The 22,456-nt window shown below is 51.5% G+C and overlaps 1 protein-coding gene across 1 annotated transcript in view; it reads left to right on the top strand.

Moving 5' to 3' along the window:
* Positions 1-22,456, top strand: part of SBNO2 (strawberry notch homolog 2) — an 86,781-nt gene that overhangs the window by 10,466 nt on the left and 53,859 nt on the right. The window contains exons 2-4 of the mRNA XM_033136504.1: positions 13,615-13,864; positions 14,447-14,532; positions 20,771-20,870. Coding sequence (XP_032992395.1) covers positions 13,736-13,864; positions 14,447-14,532; positions 20,771-20,870 — 315 coding nt within the window. The 5' untranslated portion in view covers positions 13,615-13,735. The remainder of the gene's footprint in view (positions 1-13,614; positions 13,865-14,446; positions 14,533-20,770; positions 20,871-22,456) is intronic.

The raw sequence follows: 22,456 nt of genomic DNA, 5'->3' as shown, positions 1-22,456 counted from the left end.
AGAATCTTAGAGTTGGAAGGGATGCTGAGCATTATCTAGTCCCACCCCCTTACAATGCGAGAGCATTCCTGGCAGATGACAACTCCCCCCTCCCGGGCCTCTGGTCTGATCCAGCACATTCTCTCTCCTTTCGAAACACTTTCTTCCCCCTTTATTTTTGTTTATCAGCTGGTGGGAAGGGAGTAGCAAGCAGTGGGTTTACGCGATTGAGGAAGTGGTTTTTAGTTCGGAGCAGCTGGGCGGGAGGGCAGATCTTTTGGCATAGTGCCGCTTGCATGTTAAAAAGGAGCGTTTTCCTCTCCGCTTCTGGTGCACCTGTGTCTGTGGGAAGCGCCGTGGGTTCCCCTGGCTCCGCAAGGTGGGCGAAGCTGGCCTCGGGGCGGTTCGGCACCATGGCGGTGCTTGGCCACCTCTCTTCGGAAAGCCGCGGCCGGCAACCTCGGGGCCAAGGAGGTTACTCGGGGATGGGCCTAAGCCCCACTGGCAGAGTACCTGCTTCAAAAGCCAAGGGCCCTGCGATTCCATCTCAAGCTAAGCACGGAAAGGGGAGAGACTTCTCTCTGCCTGAGGCCCCAGAGAGAGTTAAACTGTGGAACTCCCTCCCACAGTAGGCAATGATGGCCTTGGATGGCTTTAAAAGAAGACTGAGCAAATTCATGGAGGAGAAGAGGACTATCGAGGGCTACTTGCCACTCTGGCTGTGCTGTGTCTCTGCCCTCGAGAGTAGTTCTGGTTCCCAGTTGCTGGAAACCACAGGAGAGGAGAGAGTCGCTCTTGTGCCTGAGTCGTGCTTGTTGGTTCCCCCCAAAATGGTATCCAAGCTTGCCAAGTCCAGCTGTGTTGCCCGATGCAGGAAATCCACTGGCTCAGTATTCTTGATCAGGAGCCATTCAGCTAGGGACTATTTTTAAAGAGAGCTGGGATTTCCAGGAAGTCAGATCTCATCGCCCAGCAACGCATTCTGTGGGTTTTCTGTCCTGACATGGAATCGTAGCCACAGCCAGTCAGAAATGTGTGGCTACAACATCCCAGATAAGATCTGACTACGGGCCATAGTTACCAGCCAGCGGAAATCTTCCTGGAGGCTCTGTGTCATCCAAGGCTGGGTCGCGAAGTTTGCAAATGCCATTTTGCATCTTCGCGGGGCCTCTGGTAGAAACTCACGAAAGAGCAAAAAGCTCATCCTTGAGTAGCCAACCCAAAATTGAGCAGCGTCGAGCCTGGCACCGGTAAAATAATTTGTTTCTCCGTTCCCATTTCGCTCCTCTGCAAACAGAGAAGTTGCCTTGAGGAAGCCAAAGGCTTATAGAATCATAGAGTTGGAAGAGACCATCCTTGAGGGCCATCCTTGAAAGTTGCATGCCTGCATGACTTCTTGTTAGTCGTCTGCTCTTACCGTTTTTGTAGGTTGAAGAGGCAGCGTCCGGTGGTTTTTCCTCTGTAGTCAAATTTTGAGTGGAAATCTCCTGGCTGGTTGGCTTAAAACAGGCATAGGGAAACTCGGCCCTCCAGATGTTTTGGGACTACAACTCCCATCACCCTTAGCTAACAGGACCAGTGGTCAGGGATGATGGGAATTGTAGTCTCAAAACATCTGGAGGGCCAAGTTTGCCTATGCCTGGCTTAAAAACTATAAAACTTGTTATAGAGTCCGGATCAAGGGAAGCAATAGTACCACTTTATTCTGCCTTGGTCAGATACCCCCCTTCCCACCTGGAGTCCTGCGTCCAGTTCTGGGTGCCACAGTTTAAGAAGGATACAGTGGTACCTTGATTCTCAAACACCTTGGTACTCAAACAACTTGGAACCCAAACACTGCAAACCCGGAAGTAAGTCGAAACAAAATAATTTTTTTAAAAGATATCCTTCCAGTAGCACCTTAAAGACCAACTAAGTTTGTTCTTGGTATGAGCTTTCGTGTGCATGCACACTTCTTTGGATACATGGAATCGTAGTCACAGCCAGTCAGAAATGTGTGGCTACAACATCCCAGATAAGATCTGACTGCGGGCCATAGTTATCAGCCAGCGGAAATCTTCCCGGAGGCTCTGTGTCATCCAAGGCTTCAGGTATCTGAAGAAGTGTGCATGCACACAAAAGCTCATACCAAGAACAAACCTAGTTGGTCTCTAAGGTGCTACGGAAGGAATTTCTTAATTTTTTTCTTTTGTTTCGACAATGGCAGACCAACACGGCTACCTACCTGTAACCGGAAGTAAGTGTTTCGGTTTGCGAATGTTTTTCGGAAGCCGAACGTGCACCGTTTTGAGTGCTACGCTGATGTCTGTCTGTTTTTGCTATTTATTTTGCGTTTTTGCTGCTCTTTTTGTGTTGTTTTTGTGACTGTGTGGAACCCAATTCAGCTACTGATTGATGTATTGTATGTGTGACTGCAGTTGTTGTTCAGTTGTTCAGTCTTGTCCGACTCTTCGTGACCCCATGGACCAGAGCACACCAGGCACTCCTATCCTCCACTGCCTCCCACAGTTTGGTCAGACTCATGTTAATAGCTTCGAGAACACTGTCCAACCATCTCGTCCTCTGTCGTCCCCTTCTCCTTGTGCCCTCCGTCTTCCCCAACATCAGGGTCTTTTCTAGGGAGTCTTCCCTTTTCATGAGGTGGCCAAAGTCTTGAAGCCTCAGCTTCAGGATCTGTCCTTCCAGCCTTCCAGCCTGACTAGTTATTTAAATCGATTTGATTTAAATCAAATCCACCCTAGCTAGAAAGTCATCTCCGGGAACACCTGTATATTGAAGAGTATTGCGTTGGGGGCGGGCGATTCTCCTAGGTTCCTCTGCCGACAGGGCCAGGGAGATGGAGGCACAGAGACCTTTTTCTCAAGCTGCTTTCTCAGCAAAACGAGCGACCGGTTAGAGCTTGTAGCAGATGAGGACATCGCTGGCAGCGCTTGTAGGCTTGGGCACTGGTGGGTGACGGGTAAAAGCCACGTTGCCAATTGAGGTTGCTCATTTGCCCTTTGTGCGGGATTTAGAAAAGGGGGCACCCTCCTCATAAGAATCACGGGATCGCAGCATTGGAAGGGGACCCCCCGAGGGTCATCCGGTCCTACCCCCGCAATGCAGGGATCCCAGCGAAAGGACAGACGGCCATCCAACCTCTGCTTGCAACCTTTCGAGGGTATCTGTTCTGCCGCCGAGCAGCTGTTGCCGCCTGAAAGTTCTTCTTGACGTTTATCCTTATATCCTGACCTATGAATTCTTGGTCGCCCTCCCCGCAGATGCAATTCTTAGCTGCAATGTATTATGGTTTTATTGCGTCTGTTTCATGGTTTATTGATTGTCCCCCCCCCCTTCTTAAAAGTATATTTTTAGTTGATGCAAAACGCCCTGAGACTTCAGGTTGCACCAGAAGTAAAACGATTTGGGTCTTCAAGACTTACCTCGGTGGAGGCAGGAAGCTGCCTTCTCCCGGGTCAGATGAATGGTCCATCTAGCTCGATACTGTCCGCACCGACTAGCAGCAGCAGCTTCCAGGTTTGTGGGGGTGGGGTGCGTTTCGCAGCCTTACCTGGGGTTGAGCTATCGTGGATTGAATCCTGCGTCCTTCTGCATGCAAGGCAGATGTTCCGCCACTGAGCAACGCTCCTTTCCCTAAAAACAAAGCAAGACGATAGTCCTCATTACTCGGAATAAAGCACTGCTTTACATAGGTACACAGGAAAGTGCCTTGTATCGAGTCAGAACTGGAGATGCCAGGGGCTTTGAACCTGGGGCTTTCTGTGTACGAAGCTGTGCTCTGTCACCGATCCACGCCCCCCCTTCTATGTAGCAGTGCATGTGTGAACGCTACCCCCTTTCCCATGTCACCTGGGTGGACCTAACAAGCCTTTCCCAGATGGAAGCTGGAATATGTTTAGTTGGGATTCCTACATGGTGTGTGTGTGGGGGGGGGGGGGTTAGACTATAAGACCCTCTTTGTTGACTTGGATGGAGAATAGAGAGGGTTGTGTGTTTAGAAACTAGCCTTCTGTACAAAAGTGAGATTGCCTTCATTGCACCTACCCACTTTCCCCTCTGGCCCTGCCATTCCACCTGGTGGGGAATGCGGCCCTCAGCTTGAGAAAAAGTCCCCCAGCCCTGCTGTACCCCCTGGCCTACCTCGCAGGGTTCTTGCGAGGAGGCAAGCAAGGGCAGGACCGTGTGCGCCACACCTTGGAGGAAGGTTGGGGTATAAAAGAAGGAACAGGTAAAGAGATGAGCCCACCTGTCTTGGGTGCTTTAGTTGAGGTTCCTGCATTGGAAGGGGGTTGGAGTGGATGACCTTTGGGGGTCCCCTTCCAACTCTGCGGCTCCGGGATCCTCCCACAGGTGAGGCAAGTATTCCCTGCTCCGCGTACTGCTGGCGAAGCACTAAAACTTCGGTTTCCCGCCAACCGCGTTCTCTGAAACGGCCCGGCCCTTGGGGAAAGAGCTGTACCACGTGCCTTTTCAGAACGTATAAATCACTACTCCCCACCCTGACCCTTCGGGTTCGCAGCATGTTTTTTTTTTTACCGTCACTCTGCCCGTGGTCCCATCTATCAGAGCCGGCTGAGAGCTTATCAGCTCTGATAATTAAACGCTGCCTCTTTGGAAGCTGCTGGGCCACCCCTCTAAACGCACACTGGGCAATCGGATATTGCCCCGGAGGGATCATATTTCGGTGCGCTGGTTAGGGAACGCTGGCTCAGCAAGAGTCTCGCTGCTCGGGAGGCTGACTGCTCCGTTCTCACGGCCGGAGAAGCATTTCGGGTGTCTAGGAAGCGTCCCTGCAACCGTTCAGGGCAGCTAAAGCAAAAAGAGATTTCAGAGAGCTCTCCGAACTGAGCAAAATGGCCAGAGGTTTTCAGTCTTTTTGAGTCCACGGCTCCCTTGCCCAAATACATTCTTTTTCTGCGGCACCCCTGTGGGGCTCAGGAGTCCAGTTATGCCCCCCCTTCCCTGCAGAGCTGGTAGCCCCTCACCCTTTTCCGAACACCCTCCCTTGTGGAGTGTTCCCCCAGCCTCCTCTCCTCACCCCTCTCCTTGGGAGTCCTCCGAGCAGCCGCTATCCACTGCCCCTGGTCTCTGAGCTGCCCCCAAAGAGAGGTGCCTCCTTGCACTGCCCCACAGGGGCCTGGGAAGAGGATTTCCCCCAGCCTTAGTGGCCCAGTGGAGACTGGCCAGAGGCCAGCACCTTACCTCGGGGGACAGCAGCGGGCGCTGCCAGGCCTGCATGGCAGAAAGGCTCCACTTTGGCACTGGGCACTCAGCTCCCAGGCAGGCCTCACACACAGCAAGCACAAGAAATGCCAGCGTGGTGCCTACCTGGCTGCCCGGCCTCCCACTTGTCTGCCCATTCCCAACAGCAAGGGCTGGTAGGCTGGCTGGCTGGGCTCCCTCGCCCGCTTGCTTGCTTACTCCGTGGCCGCCTCAGCCCCTGGCACCCAGCACCCCCTGGCCAGCCCCAGGGGCACCATTCGCCCGGGGAGCTTGCAGCCAGGGCTGCTGCAACAAACAGCCATGCAAGCCTTTGGGAGGCAGAGACATGAGAGGGCATCAGAGGAGGGAGGGAAGGAAAGAGGGACAGAGGCCAGGGTTGCCCGCGGCACCCCTCACCATCCTTTGAGGCACCCCAGGGTGCCATGGCACAATGGTTGAAAGCCACTTGTCTACACAGTTCAGAGTGATGTTGGGGCAAGTGTGTGTATGTATGTGTGTGTAGATTTCTGCCCAGTGTGTGGCAGTTGTGAAAAAAAGCAAATTCCACACTAGGGATCGTTAGGAAAGGAAATGAAAGTGAAAGCGCTGATGTCATTAAGGCCCTTATACAAGCTTGTGGCGCAACCGTGTTTGCAATGTTGTTGTGGGCCGTTCTGGTCACCCAGAGCCGTCTCATTCATAGGGGCAGGTGGCGCGGTGCACCAGGGCGCCAGGCCCCCCAGGGGCGCCCCCGCGAGCCCGCCGGCATACCGGGCGCCCCCTCCCCAACCTGCCCCCGCCCCTATGGGGCGGGGGATGAGGGGCCTGGCACTGCAAGCCGGCCACCCTCCGGAGCCCCAGCTGGAGCGCTGGGAAGGGCGCGCAAAGCCCCGCACTGCTCCAGCGCCACGTCCATCATCCCCCGAGGGGCGGCCAGCGCGGGAGGGAGGTGGGCGAGTGGGGGATGAGGGGCGTGGCGCTGCAAGCCGGCCACCCTCCGGAGTCCCAGCTGGAGTGCTGGGAAGGGCGCGCAAAGCTCTGCGCCGCTCCAGCGCCACGCCCCTCACCCCCCGCTCGCCCGCCTCCCTCCCGCGCTGACCGCCCCTCGGGGATGATGGACGTGGCGCTGGAGCAGCGCGGGGCTTTGCGTGCCCTTCCCAGCGCTCCAGCTGGGGCGCCGGAGGGTGGCCGGCTTGCAGCGCCACGCCCCCATCCCCCGCTCGCCCACCCCCCCTCCCGAGGGGCGGCCAGCGCGGGAGGGAGGTGGGCGGAGAGGCGGCCCACCGGGGGCGCCGAGGGATCGTCGCGCCAGGGCGCACGATCCCTTTGAGACGGCCCTGTGGTCACCTCTCCTCAAAAGGGATATTTTGTAGAGTGGGAAAAGGTTCCATAAAGGGCAACCGAGGTTGCAGCGTTTGGGACTTTGCAGTTTTGCGGGTGGGCGAGGAAGACGTTCGTAAAATTATAAAGGGCATCCGATTTATCGTGGCGGAAAAATGTCCTTTTTCACGCAGCGCCGAGTTAAACTGTGGAACCCCCTCCTGCAGGAGGCAGGGACGGCTGCCAACCTGAATGGGGGAGATAATTATTCAAAATGCATTTGGAGCATAGAAGGAAGTGATGGTTCTGTGCTTCCTGCCTGAGGAAGAAGAAGAAGGAGGAGGAGTTTGGATTTGATATCCCACTTTATCACTACCCGAAGGAGTCTCAAAGCGGCTAACATTCTCCTTTCCCTTCCTCCCCCACAACAAACACTCTGTGAGACGAGTGGGGCTGAGAGACTTCAGAGAAGTGTGACTAGCCCATGGTCACCCAGTAGCTACATGTGGAGGAGCGGAGATGCGAACCCAGTTCACCAGATTACGAGTCTACCGCTCTTAACCACTACACCACACTGGCTCTCCTGGAAGCTTCCGTGGCGAGCGAGGCCTTTTCTCCAAGCGACCGGGCCTAGGGAATTAAAACAGTGGGTTCTTTTCTTTTTATTCTCTTTCCCCTCTGCCCCGAATGTTGGCACGCTGCACACAAGAGCAAGCTAGCTAATGTCTCCTGTTGTCTTTGGAAAAGGTAGAATAAATTGCGCGAATTTGCTCAGCTTGCAGGTCAAAGCAAAATCCTACTCGCCTCAGCTTCAGAAACTTTGTCTACCACGAGATTCTGGCATTTCCTCCGGCTGTTGCTGATAATATACTTTCTCGGTTCCCTTTCCAGCTTGAGGGCTAGAAACTTGAAATGGAATTTTTATTTGCCGCCCGCACACCCCTGGCTGCTGTTTCTGGAATCTGTCTGCTTTGCTCGCCTCCAGTATAACCAGGCAAACTTTCTCTTTCTCAACCGGAGCGAGTTTTCTCTGTTGAAGGAAGGTTCACCCTAAATGGAGAATCTTAAGTGTTCCAGGAGCGGGTGGCAAAGCTGATAATACAGGGAGGGCTCTTTTTCCTTTCTCTCTCTCTCTCCCTCTCCCTCTGCGCTATTGATTTTATACTCTTCATAATATGTTACCCTTCGTAAAACGTAAGTAAAGGAAGCCCAGTTTAAGCTGCTCTTACGGGAATCGCCGGCTGCAGATTTCCTATCAAAAGCTCTTGCAAAGTTGGGAAAAGGAGGGGGGAAGGGGAAGGAGGAGCAAACCCATTTTAAAAAGTAGAAGTAGTGCCTAAAAAAAAAAGACTCCATTGCAGGTGCAGAAATAAAGAATTGCAAGGACGGGACCAAGAATCTGCCTCGTTTCACTTTTCTGACCATCTCAAGCTGCTGAGAAATTCACAGATACGGAAAGTATACAGGCCTACCCCATTTGCCTTTTGCACCTGCCCTTTTCAGGTACGCTGCCATGGAACACGGAAGCTCCATTGGATCGGCACAACTCTGTGGCAGAACATCTGCTATGCGTGCGGAAGGCCCCAGCCTCAATCCTTGGCCTCTCCAGGCAGGGCAGGGAGAGACTCCGGGTCTGCAAGAGAGGGGAGCCCCTGCAGGCCGTGTTGACAGTATTGGCCTCGATGGATGTGGGTGCTGCTGTGGTCTAAACCACTGAGCCTCTTGGGCTTGCCGATTGGAAGGTTGCCGGTTCGAATCCCCGCGACGGGGTGAGCTCCCGTTGCTCTGTCCCAGCTCTTGCCAACCTAGCAGTTCAAAAGCACGCCGGCGCAAGTAGATAAATAGGTACCGCTGCGGCGGGAAGGTAAACGGCGTTTCCGTGCGCTCTGGTTTCCGCCACGGTGTCCCGTTGCGCCAGAAGCGGTTCAGTCCTGCTGGCCACATGGACCCGGAAAGCTGTCTGTGGACAAATGCTGGCTCCCTCAGCCTGAAAGCGAGATGAGCACCACAACCCCATAGTCACCTTTGCCTGGACTTAACTGTCCAGGGGTCCTTTACCCTTTACTGTTACTTTTTTTACAATGGAGCAATAAGTCTGGTTCCTGCATTTATAGAGCTACCCCCCAGCAGAAGGACTCTAGGAAGCCAGTGGACTCTCCTTTAGTGTTTTGGCCTGGCTGGAACGTGTTTTGGGACTCTTTGTTGGCTTAGATGGAGGGTAGAGAAGCTTGTGTGTTTAGAAACAAGCCTACGGTACAAAAAAGTGAGATCTGCGTTCATTGCACTACTTTTCCCTCTGGCCCTGCCAGCCACTGGTATGGGGTCCCCCTGGTGGGGAATGCGGCCCTCAGCCTGAGAAAAAGTTACCCCACCCCTGCTCTCTGCCCTACCTCGCAGGGTTGTTGTGAGGAGGCAAGCAGGGGCAGGACCGTGTGCGACACCCCTTGTGGAGGAAGGTTGTGGTATAGAAGAAGAAGAGATAAAGAGATGGGTCACCTGTCTTGAATGCTTTAGTTGAGGTTCCCTTGGGGATCCCTTCCAGCTTGACAGTGTGCTGGCCCAAGGGTATCCGGGAAGCGAGGTCCAAGTCCGGTCCGGAGTTCGAAGAGTCGGTGAGAAGTCAGTCCAAAGGAGTCAAGGCAGGAAACCAGGCAAGGTCAGGTACAGGAACACGGGCAGGATCTGGCTTACAGCAATGTTGCTCCTGCCACCTGGGGGCGGGGTCCGACAGCCTTTTATCTCTGACGAGGTAACGGCTGGTCCCTATCCCCTGGCGACTCGCCACCATGTCTCGCCTGAAGGCGAGCCCTCCTCCTGCGAGTACTCGGGTACTCTCCTCTCAGACCTGAGTCTTCAGCTTGGGAGACGCCGGTGGGTTACTGGACTCAACCTCCCCTGACCAAACCGGTAGTGGAACAGCTGTAAGTGATGGCCCAGCTGATGGCAAGGAGGTATTCTCCGCATCAGGCTCAGGCCCCTGACTCGGCCCGGCTGGTGTTTGCTGCAGGGGAATCTGTGCAGACTGGGGCTCTTCGGGATCAGGCCCCATACTTGGTTCAGGCGATGTCTGGGGCAGAGGGTGCTGTGCAGACTTCAGACTCCTCTGGTTCCGAGTCCGAGCCCATCACAGCCAGTTCTGTGGTTCTATAAAGGGCACCACCTTCTGGCCACCTTTGAGAGGGGGCGGGGGCAGGAATCTACCATAAGTCTGAGTTCACCTTTCTCGAACCGCTGTCTGCACAGAGAGATATGTCTCTTTCCGCTTCTTCGTCCTGCATGAATTATGCAGAACAATTGCCTCTATACGGTGGTTTTGCATAATCTATTCAAAGGAAAAGAGAAAAAAGAACGGGCCTCCTCTTTTGTGAGATTCCACGCTGCAGGTATATCGTCCTAGCAGCTTGAGGGCTAGAAACTTGAGCATTTTTTAAAAAATGCTCAGATTTCTCCCCCCGCCCATCCAATGATGCCAAATTCTACCTCCATTCTACCTTCTACTCCATGGCATCTCCAGATTATTTTTTTTAAGGGGACTGCAGAGCAGTTGACAGGGAAGACCCCACGGTTCTGGGAGAGCTGCTGCCAGTCAGAGCAGGCGACAATTGGGGAGGGACTTTCTGCTGCCCTCCTCCAGGGACTCTTTCCTTGCTGCCGCCGAAGGGAACACGGAGAATAGCACATGGACCCTTTCAGTTCTTATAAAGTGTCGATATCGCTCAGTCTGCAGAGCACGAGGCTCTTGATCTCAGGGTTGTGGGTTCCAGTCCCACGCCGGGCGAAAGATTCCTGCACCGCAGGGGGTCAGAATAGAGGACCCTCGGGGTTCCTTTCCGGCTTTACAAGTTCTATGGTTCTAAAGTAATGAGAAAGGACATCGGCGGCCCCAGCAGCTGGGAACGCCTGGACGTCTTTCAAGAGCGCAGACTGACACCTTTTAGACAGCTAGTATCTTTTAGCTACGTTCTTTTAACGGCGTCGTAAAAAAGGAGATGGCCTTGCTCGTAAAGGACAAGGCATGTGTCGCTTGCTTAGGAAGAAAGCCAAGCGAGAGATTTAAAGCTTCCCATACCTTGAATTATTTGGTGTCCTCCTCCTCCCCTCTCTCACCATTTCCCCAGCTCCAATTCCAGTCCGGTAGAGCACGAGGCACTCACTCTCGGGGTCGTGGGTTCGAGCCCCATGTTAGGCAAAAGGTTCCTGCACCGCAGGGGGTTGGACTGGATGACCCTCGGTGTCCCTTCCGGCTCGACAGTTCTGCGATTCTTTTTTTATAGTAATTTTTATTATTTTATACTACAACAAAAAAATCAAACATACATTCATATACATTTTCCAATTTGGCTAACATAGCCGTGGCTTCCCTCAGACCTTCCACATGGCTTTCAAAATTATATCTTAGTATTATACTTCTTTAATCAACCATTGCTTACATTATCATAAATCTCATGCATACTCTAACTACCATACTCACAACAATATTTCTACACATTAACTACAACACTTCTTGAAGTCCTATTGGCGTATTCAATTGCAAAATTGTCTTTAAAATAGTTCGTAAACTTTAACCAGTCTTTGATGAATTTCTGGTCCCGCTGTTCCCGGATTCTTCCCGTCGTTTTATCCAGTTCTGCATATTCCATCAGTTTCACTGTCCATTCTTCTTTCGTCGGTAATTCTTCTTGTTTCCACCTTTGTGCTAGCAAAATCCTAGCGACAGTTCTGCGATTCTATGCCTCGAAGCTGGAAATGCTGAGCGTTGGCAAAGGACTCTGGGCATAGTGCTAAGCTTGGGGGTGCATGTGGTTCACAGCAGCGAGCGGGGGGACGGTGACTTCCAGACGGCCTTCTTCGGTGTATGAACCAAGGCACAATAGAAGTAATCACTTTCCTACACAGGTGAGAGGAGTGGACCTGTAGGAAATCAGGCTAGCTGGCTCTCAGGAAAGTTTGTCCTGTTGAGTAAGGTTGGAAGGCGTATTCCCTCCTGGGGGACAGAGTCTGTTAGCAGTGATCTGTCGGGGGCCGCACGCCAGGGGGATGAAACCACTTAGTGTGGAAGAGGCAAAAGTTTGTGAAATTAACCCCCTCTCTCTGTCTGTCTTTGACACCTCATCTTTTCATTATTAGAAACTCAGATATACAGTGGTACCTCGGGTTACATACGCTTCAGGTTACGGACTCCGCTAACCCAGAAATAACGCTTCAGGTTAAGAACTTTGCTTCAGGATAAGAACAGAAATCGTGCTCTGGCCGCACAGCGGCAGCGGGAGGCCCCATTAGCTAAAGTGGTGCTTCAGGTTAAGAACAGTTTCAGGTTAAGAACGGACCTCCGGAACGAATTAAGTACGTAACCGGAGATACCACTGCATAAGCTAATTGTCAAATGGCACCTTAAAACCTAGGTTGCATTCGCCACAATGGAATGTCTACGCACCGTTTCTTTTTTACAATGAGATTTCTTATTGCTATTCATTTCATTTCTATACCGCTTAATAGTTTAAGGAAAGCAGTTGACAACACATTAAGACACCAAATAAAAAAAATCCAGAACGAAACAAATTCAGGCTTCAATTAATTGTTTCAGATCCTTCTCTAAGTGACATTTTGCTTTCTTCCCTATTTATTTATTTACCTACTTAGTTTATAGAGCTGCCGCATAGCAGAAGGACTCCAGGAAGGCAGTGGGGTGTAGTGGTTAGAGGGTCAGACTAGGACCTGGGAGATGAGGGTTGAAATCCCCACTCCGTCAGGAAGCTCACAGGGTGACCTTGGAGACAGTCACAGCCTCCTGACCTACCTCACAGGGTCGTTTTAGGGGTTAACTGAGGGGGGGAGTGTGAACCATGGACTCCTTAGAGAAAAAGGTGAGAGACCAATGCAAGGAACAAACTCTTCTGCTGACTTGCTTCAGAAAGCTGGAGGGGCCAGCCAGAAGGAGATGTCAGTCACCAGACTGGCGTCCAGAGATCTCCACAGGGCGACTCGCAATTGGACCTGCGCCACTTGCAAAATGCGCCTGGGAGATTTTGAACACTGTTTGTAGTCCAATGACAGCTGGGGACCCAAGTTTGAGAAACCCTGCCAGCGGCATCTCGTCCGCTGTGATGACAGGGTGCTGGATTCGGTCTCATGTCTAGCTTGGCCTTTTCAAAGGTGAGCCGTTCGTCTGGAATGGAAGCTGTTAATGGTGGAAGTTCACAGCAGAGTTCCTGCAAACCTTCGGGTACCTTTGGCTGCCCTCGCGCAGCTGATTTCTCTTTTTGTTTGCCGCAGACAGAAGGGGAAACCCTGCTTGCGAAATCGGCCCCGACGTAGCTTTGTCACTTTCCAAGGAATGCCAGGCATTTTAGACCTCAAGGTAGAGGTGGCAGCGGCAGCCGATCTGCAGAACCGGCTGTCCCCCCCCAGGCCACAGACTTTTGCCTTGGAGCTCTGGCGCATCATGCGGAGTTGTTTCCAGGCCCTGTGGTGCAATACCCTTATCTGAACATCAGGAGAGCCGCTAGCTCCGACCAGAGGCCTGTGACATGTTCGCGCAGCAGCCAAACTTGGGGGGGGGGGAGAACGGGCAGGAGTGGGATCCCCAGCATTCAGCCTCCAGTGACGGAGGTTGAGGGTAGCCACTGTGGCTGTGGATTCTGCTTGCCCATTCGTGGGTTCTCCGCGAAACCGGAGGGATTGTGAAGTGCGGGGAGGGGGTTGCCTTCACACTCTCTGCTGGAGCGCCACTACAGTCTCCGTTGGGAAGCGGGGGACTCTCCTTTTTAAGCAGAGGTTGGATGCCCATCTGCCATGGATGCTGTGGCTGAGATTCCTGCAATTCAGGGGGGGTCAGGCTGGATGACCCTTGGGGGTCCCTTCCCACGTCACGACTCTTAACACGCAGCCCAGGGTTGGGAGAACCTGCAAAGCCCTTCAGGTGTCTCAACCCCCCAACACACATCAAATCAGCTTTCTCCACCCATTCTGGCTGAATGAAATTGTAGAACGTAAGACCAGACGGTTTGCAAGACCGGAGCTCAAATCCTACACCAGAGGACTCATGTTACGAGACAGTAAAGCGTCTTCAACACCTGCCTTTCTTCCTCCCTCCCCCTCTTTCCGCTCCTTTAGGGCATGTTGCAGCAAGGAGGGTGTCGGTGAAGCCTCTCGCTCTCCTTTCCTCATCCACCGCGCAGCAATCGGGGCCCCTCGTTTCATCCCCGTCTTCCTCCATGAGGCGGCAAGAAGCCTGATGCCCTCTTCAGCCCTCACCATGGATGGCGGGAAGAGCTTCCACCCGCCTTGCACACACCAGCAGCCGGTCAACATGTTTTGCGGGGTGCCCACCCTGCCGGCCCAACTAAGCATGCCCACCCTAGAGGTGAGTAATAATAATGCTACCAGTAATAATAATTTGTTATTTATACCCTGCCCATCTGGTTGGGTTTCCCCAGCCCCTCTGGGCGGCTCCAAGTGCAGCCAATCGAAAGCCACGATTTGGTTTCCAAACGTTTGGGAAGCCAAGTGGACTTCCGGAATGGATTCCGCCTGATTTCCGAGCTACGGCTGTATTTATTTCTGGGCGGGGGGATGGGACGGCTGTATAAACCTTGAGCGAGGGGTCGCCAGGATTGGAGACCTCAGGCCTGGGTCCAAACACAACCCTCCGTGCCTCTTATCAGGCTCTCTGAACTCTCCCCCCAAAACGTGCACCTCGGCAGCCTGGCCTTGAACCCTCATTGAGTGTTTTCGCATCTCCGTCGGGGCTGCATCCAACTAAGTTCTACTTGTGAGTAGACCCACTGAAACGATGGGGGACCTGAGTTAGTCATGCCCGTCCATTTCAACATCTCTGAGTAAGACTGACGTGGGTACAGCCTTCAGTAATTGCTGCTAAGTACGTGTTTTTGTGTTTTGAGTCCTCATTATGAGCGACCCGTTACTGAGTCTGCCTCACTTGTAGTTTCAGAATTCTGCTTCCAGTTGGTGGACTCAAGCGCCCTATTCATCGGCTTCGTACTCGGCGCCATCTTTCCTGAGTGACAACCAGTAAGTGCTACGCTGCGGGAGAAGTACCGGGCAATGCGATTTTATTGGCGAAGTTTTGGTGCCCGAAATAAAACAGTTCAGCCGCGGGATGTGCGTAGATATCAGTTCTTTTAAACTGCATTTGTTTTGCGCTATGGAAAGTGGAAAAAAGACAGCAGTTCCTTCATTTGTCCTTAGCAAACTTTTTTAAAAGGAACTTAAATGGTTTAGCAAAACAGAATCAGAGCCGTAGCGTTGGAACCAGAACCGTAGCGTTGGAAGGGACCCTGATTTATTGAAGAACGGTGACTCACGATAAAATTATTGATGGCGAGAGCCGTTTGACGGTGGAACGGACCTCCTGGGAAGGTGGCACGTTGGTAGAAAGAGCTTGGGGGCTCCAGCTGCCTAAAATTCTTTAGTTGTGGTTCCTGCGTCGCATGAGGTTGGGCTGGATGACCTTTGGGGGCCCCCTTCGAGCCCTACAGCTCCATGATCTTGTATATGTGTGTGTGTGCGCGTTCCCCTCTCCCCGATACGTTTCTGCGATCATATGCAGATTATACTGCCTTGCCAGGCAGAGAGTACGTTTTTATGGAGCAGAGGTGAGAGACCCTGTCTGATCTCCACCTGCCTGCCTTGGTATTTGTGAGCTGGCGGTTGCTTCCCTTTTAAATTCTCGACCTTGCTTAATGGAGTTCATGAAGCGCTGGCGTATATCATTTGGATGTCATTTTTCCTGTGCTGCCCCCCTCTTTCGCGGCTGCCTGGTTCACCACATACAGAGGAACCGTCCTTACTCGTATCAGGCTACATCTCCCCATTTAACTCACTACAGTCTACTTGGGCAGCGGATCTCAAGGGCCTCAGACATTCCCTTCCCTGATGTATTCTAAGCGGACATTAGGAGGACCCTGCGGGGACTTAGAGCCCCATTTACCTGCCTGTACTGTCTCTCCAGAGTGGTGCATGCTCTGGTTATCTCCCGCTTGGACTACTGCCATGCGTTCTTCATGGGGCTGCCTTTGAAGGTGACTCGGAAACTACAACTAATCCAGAATGCAGCAGCTAGACTGGGGACTGGGAGCGGCCGCCGAGACCACATAACAGCGGTCTTGAAAGACCTACATTGGCTCCCGGGATGTTTCCGAGCACAATTCAAAGTGTTGGTGCTGACCTTGAAAGCCCTAAACAGCCCAGTATACCTGAAGGAGCATCTCCACCCCCATCGTTCAGCCTGGACACTGAGGTCCAGCTCTGAGGGCCTTCTGGTGGTTCCCTCCCTGTGAGAAGTGAGGTTACAGAGAACCAGGCACAGGGCCTTCTTGGTGGTGGTGCCTGCCCTGTGGAACACCCTCCCATCAGAAGTCAAGGAAATAAACAACTATCTGACTTTAGAAGACATCTGAAGGCAGCCCTGTTTAGGGAAGTTTTTAATGTTTGATGTTTTATTCTATTTTTAATCTGTTTGGAGCCTTCCGGAGTGGCTGGGGAAACCCAGCCGGATGGGCGGGGTACAAATAAATTATTATTATTATTATTATTATTATTATTATTATTATTATTATTATTATTACTGTGCGGTGCCTGGCATCCTTCACAGTTGCACGCTAGGGTTTGAAACTCCCAGCTCTTAAAAACTTAGACGAACATACTGTAATTGTAGAGCTGGAAGGGACCCCCAAGAACCATCTAGTCCAGCCCCCTGCAATGCAGGAACCGCAGCTAAATAATCTGTGGCAGGATGATGGTCTTCTTTAAAACGCCCAACGAACTCACCACTTTATGAAGGAGCTGTTTCCACTGCCTGACAGCTCTCTCCCTTAGAAAGATCTTCCTGCGGAATTTGTGCCGGACGTTCGTGTTCCAAATAACTTTTGCAAACCGGAACACTCACTTCCAGGTTTGCAGCGCTCGGGAGCCAAAACGTTCGAGTCGCAAAGCGTTCGTCAACCAATGTATGGCTGTATGCTTATTTTAGAAAAACAACAACAACAACATGTATTTCTCTTTTTCTCTTTAATATCAAAACTATTGTCACTGGCACAAAATAGAACAACTTTTTTTGGGGGGGGTGTTATTAAAAAAAACAAAGACAAAAGTGAGCAGCGAGGAAGTCGAAAGAGGAACGGTTTGCACAAGGCCAGCCATTGCAAGAACCGCGCCCCCCCTCCACAATGTGTAGTTAAAAGTAATGGAGATCCACCCAGAATCTTTTCCCGATTTTGCTGCCAATTGCCCAAGCACCTAGGTTCGCAATCCATATCTTTGACAAGCTATGCACCAGGGCATAACTCAACCCCATAACCCTGGCGGTGGGACAACGGCTTGGGCTTCAATCTACCGCAGTGTTTTGGAAAGAGCCCCCCTTGTCTGGGGCAGCAATGCCAGGGCACCCGGGGTGAGGGGGGGGGAGAAGAAGAAGAAGAGCTGCCCAAGCTGGCACCCCTTTTTCGACAGCCGCCTCCCGGTGCGCGATTGCGCGGCCAATTCCGCTGCGGACGCCGCCACTGCTTGGAAATGGGTGTGCTTTTTCTTTCTTTCTCCTTTCGAGAGTATTCCTGTAAATTCTACTTTCTGAACCCTCCTGGGAGGTGTTAACAGAAGTTCTTCTCTCTCCCCCCCCCTCCCGCTGCATATTGAATCGCAGCTTGTAGACGGGGGTGATCGATTGCAGCCCTCCCCTTCTTCTCTCCCTGCGGCCGTTCTCACCCAGCTTTGCTCGAATCCGCACGTGGGTGGACTCCCCCCCCCCCATTTCTTAAAACTAAAAAAAAAAGGTGTTTGTTGAGTTTTCAGAAATACAGTAACCATATCCGAACGAAATATACATGGCAGATCAAATAAAGCCCTTTTTCATGCAGCACCTAGTACCAGTTGCTGAAAATCGAAGGAGGGGAGATGGCTCGATTCCTGAATTCTGGCTGGCCACTGTTTAAAGAGGATGCCAGGCTAGGTGGGCCATTGGCCTGATCCGGCAGGGCTCCCCTTACAGTCTCACTGAGATAGCTCAGTCAGTGGAGAATCTTTAAGTCTCAGGGTCGTGGGTTCGAGTCCCACGTCTGGGCAAAAGACCTCTGCATTGCAGGGGGTTGGAGTAGTTCGACCCTCACATTCCCTTTCCCAGCTCTACAGTTCCACATGTCTGCGATCCTTCCAAGCATCGCAAGCCTGCCAGATTAGTCGCCCGCCTTGGCTAGCGCCGCACACTGGCTGGCAGCGTCTCTCCGGAACGTCCTCAGAAGGGACAGGGCTTTCCTGGATCGGCCTCCCCTTTCTCCTAATCTGGAGGTGTCGTCAACGGGTGGAAGCTGGGGTCTGCCAAAGAGTGTGCCTGCCAAGCAGATGTCAGTCGGCCGGGGATCCCCATGCTTTCCCATAGGGGTGTTCTCTGCCGGTTCTTGAGAACTTAAAATGATAATTCCTCTCTCTCTCTATCTCTCCGTGTGCAACTGAGCTGGTCGCTTTTCAAATCTGCAGCTGTTTCTTACTGGAAGGACGGTGAAGCAACGGGGCTGGGGGGAGAAAAAGGTTGGGGAGGAGGGTTCTTCCCTTGGGGTGGCAGTGAGGACTTTGCAGTAGTAAAACCGAAACTGATGATGTGCTCAGAGCAGCAGAGGCTTATCATGATTTCTTTTTTGACCTGCCATTTCCAGAGGTCAGAGAGCTGGTTTTTTGCAGCCACCTGCACAGGGCTGGATTTAGGTTTGATGAGCCCCTAAGCTACTGAAGGTAATGGGGCCCTTTATGTGTCCAGCTGTCCTTTGTCCACAACAAATTGTCGCTGGGGTTTTTTGTGTGTTGAATATATGCTATCTGTAATTTATGGACCTAATTGGTGTCTAAAGCCATTTGCACATCACAGAATACGTATTTTATCAAAGTAATTGTTGAACTGAAATACAATTCTCTGTATATTAACAGAGAAATACAATTAAAAGGAAGTGTATTAATAGTGAAATAGTTATTAAGCTCTAACTTAAAATGATTTTTTATTCGTAACAAACTTAATAATGCAAACACATTGGCATTTGGCAATAACAAAAGTTCCTTTAGAAACACAATTCACAAAGACTCATAATCTAGTCTCCAGAAACTTGCTATAACATGAAATAGTAAGAGGTGTAAATATATGATGCAAACTACTTGAATGATAAATAGCAGAATGTAGGCACCCTATATATAGAAAGGAGCAAACCAGTGATATTTTAGGGAGCAGGCTAGCCTACACAACACAAAACACTGTTGCTGGATGTAGGTTTTATTTTATTTGTTTTTTATCTTATTTGGAAATGTACACCTAGGGTTCTTTTTCCCTTTAGTTTTTTTTTTGGGGTCCCCAAGAGAGTGGGGCTCTAAGCTATAGCTTGTTTAGCTTATACATAAATCCAGCACAGCACGTTCAGCACACAGACTCACTCCCCGATCCCAAAAGCACCAGTACGTTATTGCTCTCACCCGTCTCAAGGAGGGAGGGGGGAAGCAGCAGTGGCTGTCAGGGGTGAGGGTGTTATGGAGTCCAGCAACCCCAGCCCTGCATGAAGAGCTTGCCTGTCGCGTCCTTGCGTGATGCCTCTCGCCACCTCCAGAGCTTTTGAAACCCTGCATGCAGGATGCTGGGGCAGCTCAGCCAGCGGGGCACAATGCTGTTCATCTCAGGATCACGGGTTTGAGCCCCACGTCGGGCAAAAGGTTCCTGCGCTGCAGGGGGGTTGGGCTAGATGACCCCCGGGGTCCCTGCACACGCAAAGCCCATTCCTGTGATTGCGATTTTCCGTCTTACCGTAAATTGCTGAGAACCTGCTGGTCTGATTGTTAGACCCAAAGAACTCGAGGTGAGTTTGCCTGTTCAGACCAAATGTCTCACCTGCATAGCTCAGCTGGTTAGAACGTGGTGTTGATAATGCCAAGGTTGCAGGTTTGATTCCTCGTAAGGGTGCAGCTTCATATTCCAGCATTGCAGGGGGTTGGACTAGATGACCCCTGGGTTCCTTCCAATTTTGCAATTCCTTCTGGTGCGGAAACTCTCTGCTCGTAGCAACCTGCCAGAGTTGAACCAGGTCTAAGCAGCAGCGTTCAGCTGAAAAGCCCACATAGTGCAAGATTTGGGGCGGGTCCAAGGTTGGGAGGGTGAGAAAAGCCCCTGCTGTGCATGCAGGAGGTGCTGGGTTCGATTCATGGCACCTCCACCAAGGTGTCTTGTGGTGCAGTGGTTAGAGCAGATCCTGCCCAACTTTTTCAGGCTACTTTGCTGCCCCCCTGTGTTCATAAACACATCCTCGCTGCCCCCCCTAGTTTACAAAAAAGCAATATTTGGAATAGCTGTTTGCATGACGACCCACTATGGAAGCCAATAGCACAATAAAATCCCAACCTGTAACAATTAACCGCACGTTTATTCAACGTGCAATCAAAGCTCATATAACAGATCAACAGAATTGATCAGTTCACTCTAGTGGTACCAGCTTGTCAAAATCGGGTAGCCGTTTACGTCACCAACACACACACACACACACACACACACACACCACTGCCCCATTGCCGCTTTTGGGAGCCACTGGGTTTGGGCATCCAGCCAGCACTCAGCAGGTAAAGGTAAAGGGACCCCTGACCATCAGGTCCAGTCGTGTCCGACTCTGGGGTTGCGGCGCTCATCTCGCTCTATAGGCCGAGGGAGCCGGCGTTTGTCCGCAGACAGCTTCCGGGTCATGTGGCCAGCATGACAAACCCGCTTCTGGCGAACCGGAGCAGTGCACAGAAATGCCGTTTACAGTACCTTCCCGCTGGAGCGGCCCCAATATATCTACTTGCACTTTGACGTGCTTTCGAACTGCTAGGTGGGCAGGAGCAGGGATCGAGCAACGGGAGCTCACCCCGTGGCAGGGATTCGAACTGCCGACCTTCTGATCAGCAAGCCCTACACTCTGTGGTTTAACCCACAGCACCACCTGGGTCCCTAGCACTCCGCTCAGCCATGAAATTCAGCGGGTGGCCTGCGGGGGGGCGGGCGGGAGCCGCTCTCCTCTCAGCTCAGCCCTACCTCACAGGGCTGTTGTGAAAATTGAAAGAATCGAGGAGCAGGAAGAAGCGCCGTGCCTGATGCCCCTTGTAGGCGAAATATGCCAGTAATGAATCAATGAAAGAGCTATCTAGCTGGTCAGCTTCAGGGGAAATGGTAGTGGTTCAGACGAGCCTCACCCAGCGAGGCAGTTCTTATCACTCCCTTCCGCAAATTCACCGTTCCCTCTTTCCCTTCTAGGCAATATTTTGATTTCTACTCCGGCGGGCAGCCATTCTCTGACGCCAACTATGCAACTCCAGGCCTCGCCGATTTCTTGAAGAACGGCGACTTTCCTCAGGTAAGCCTCGGCACCCGCCGCCAGGTCTGCTTTCTCCGTTGGGATTTAGGTCAGTGTTTGTGGCGTGTGGGTTTCTTCCACCGTTCTCTCCCCTGCACCGCCCAGGGAAAAAAGAACAACCTCTGCTTTCTTGGTTTGATTCTGGACAAGTTCAGGAAAAGGGTTTATGGCGAAGGCAGGTGTGCAACCACCACCTGCCATGTGATTTGACTGCGGCAGGTTTGGAGGTGATTGAGTGTTTGTTGGGCCATTGGCCTAATTCAGCAAACCCTTATAATGATCTTAGGTTGTTTTGTGTTTTGTGTGTGCTTTGAAACTGGTAAAAGTCCCTTTCAGAGATGGGCTTTCCCCATAACCTTTCTTTCTCTCATTTCATTATTATTATTATTATTATTAATAATATACAGTGGTGCCCCGCTAGACGAATGCCTCGCTAGACGAAAAACTTGCTAGACGAAGGCATTCGTCTAGCGGAAGGCAGCCCCGCAAGACGAAAAAGTCTATGGGGCTGCCTTGGAAGACGAAAATTTTTTGTCTAGCGAAAACGCGGCTTGTATTGCCGCTTCGCTAGACGAAAAACCCGCTAGACGAAATTTTTCGCAGGACGAATTATTTTCGTCTAGCGGGGCACCACTGTATTTTATTTACAGGTGAAACTCGAAAAATTAGAATGTCATGGAGAGGTTCATTCAACTTAAAAGGCGAGACTAATATAAGAGATAGACTCATGACAGGCAAAGCGAGATTATGGCGTACAGCTGATGAGAACCCCAAATTAACAATTTCAATTTTGGGGTTTTCATCAGCTGTACGCCATAATCATCACAATTATAACAAATAAAGGCTTGACACATATCTCGCTTTGCGTGTCATGAGTCTATCTCATATATTAAACTCCACTGAGAGCCAGTGTGGTGTAGTGGTTAAAAGCGGTGGACTCGTAATCTGGGGAACCGGGTTCGCGTCTCCGCTCCTCCACATGCAGCTGCTGGGTGACCTTGGGCTAGTCACACTTCTCTGAAGTCTCTCAGCCCCACTCACCTCACAGAGTGATTGTTATGGGGGAGGAAGGAAAAGGAGAATGTTAGCCGCTTTGAGACTCCTTCGGGTAGTGAAAAGTGGGATATCAAATCCAAACTCCTCCTCCTCTTCTTCTTCTTCTTCTTCCAGTAGCTAATGAACACAATTGCTTACATAAACGGACTTTTCCATGATATTCTAATTTTTCGAGTTTCACCTGTATATACTGCCCTTCGTTTGAAGATCTCAGGGCGATTTGCAGGACAAGAATACAGGATAAAAGCACAATAAATAGTGTGAAAGCAAAAGAGGACAATGACATATTTTCATTCACATAAGTCAGTCCTGCTGCTATATCAACATGAGCAAAGTCTTGCAAGGCATTGCCTTTGAGTTTATTGATGTCGAGAAATCTGGTCCGCCTCTTTCCTGCAGGCCTAAAAGTTGAAGTGTTAGGAGAAGCTGAAATTTGTCAGGATAATTTGGAGAAAGGAAGCGTTCCTTTATTGGATTCCCTTCTAACGAAGGAAAGCAACATTGTTCCACCGAAACTCGTGGTGATTTAG

The sequence above is a fragment of the Lacerta agilis genome, chromosome 18 (assembly GCF_009819535.1).
Source record: "Lacerta agilis isolate rLacAgi1 chromosome 18, rLacAgi1.pri, whole genome shotgun sequence".
NCBI lineage: Eukaryota > Metazoa > Chordata > Lepidosauria > Squamata > Lacertidae > Lacerta > Lacerta agilis.
Note: the sequence above shows the minus strand (reverse complement) of the source record. Positions and strands in the feature narration are given on the sequence as shown.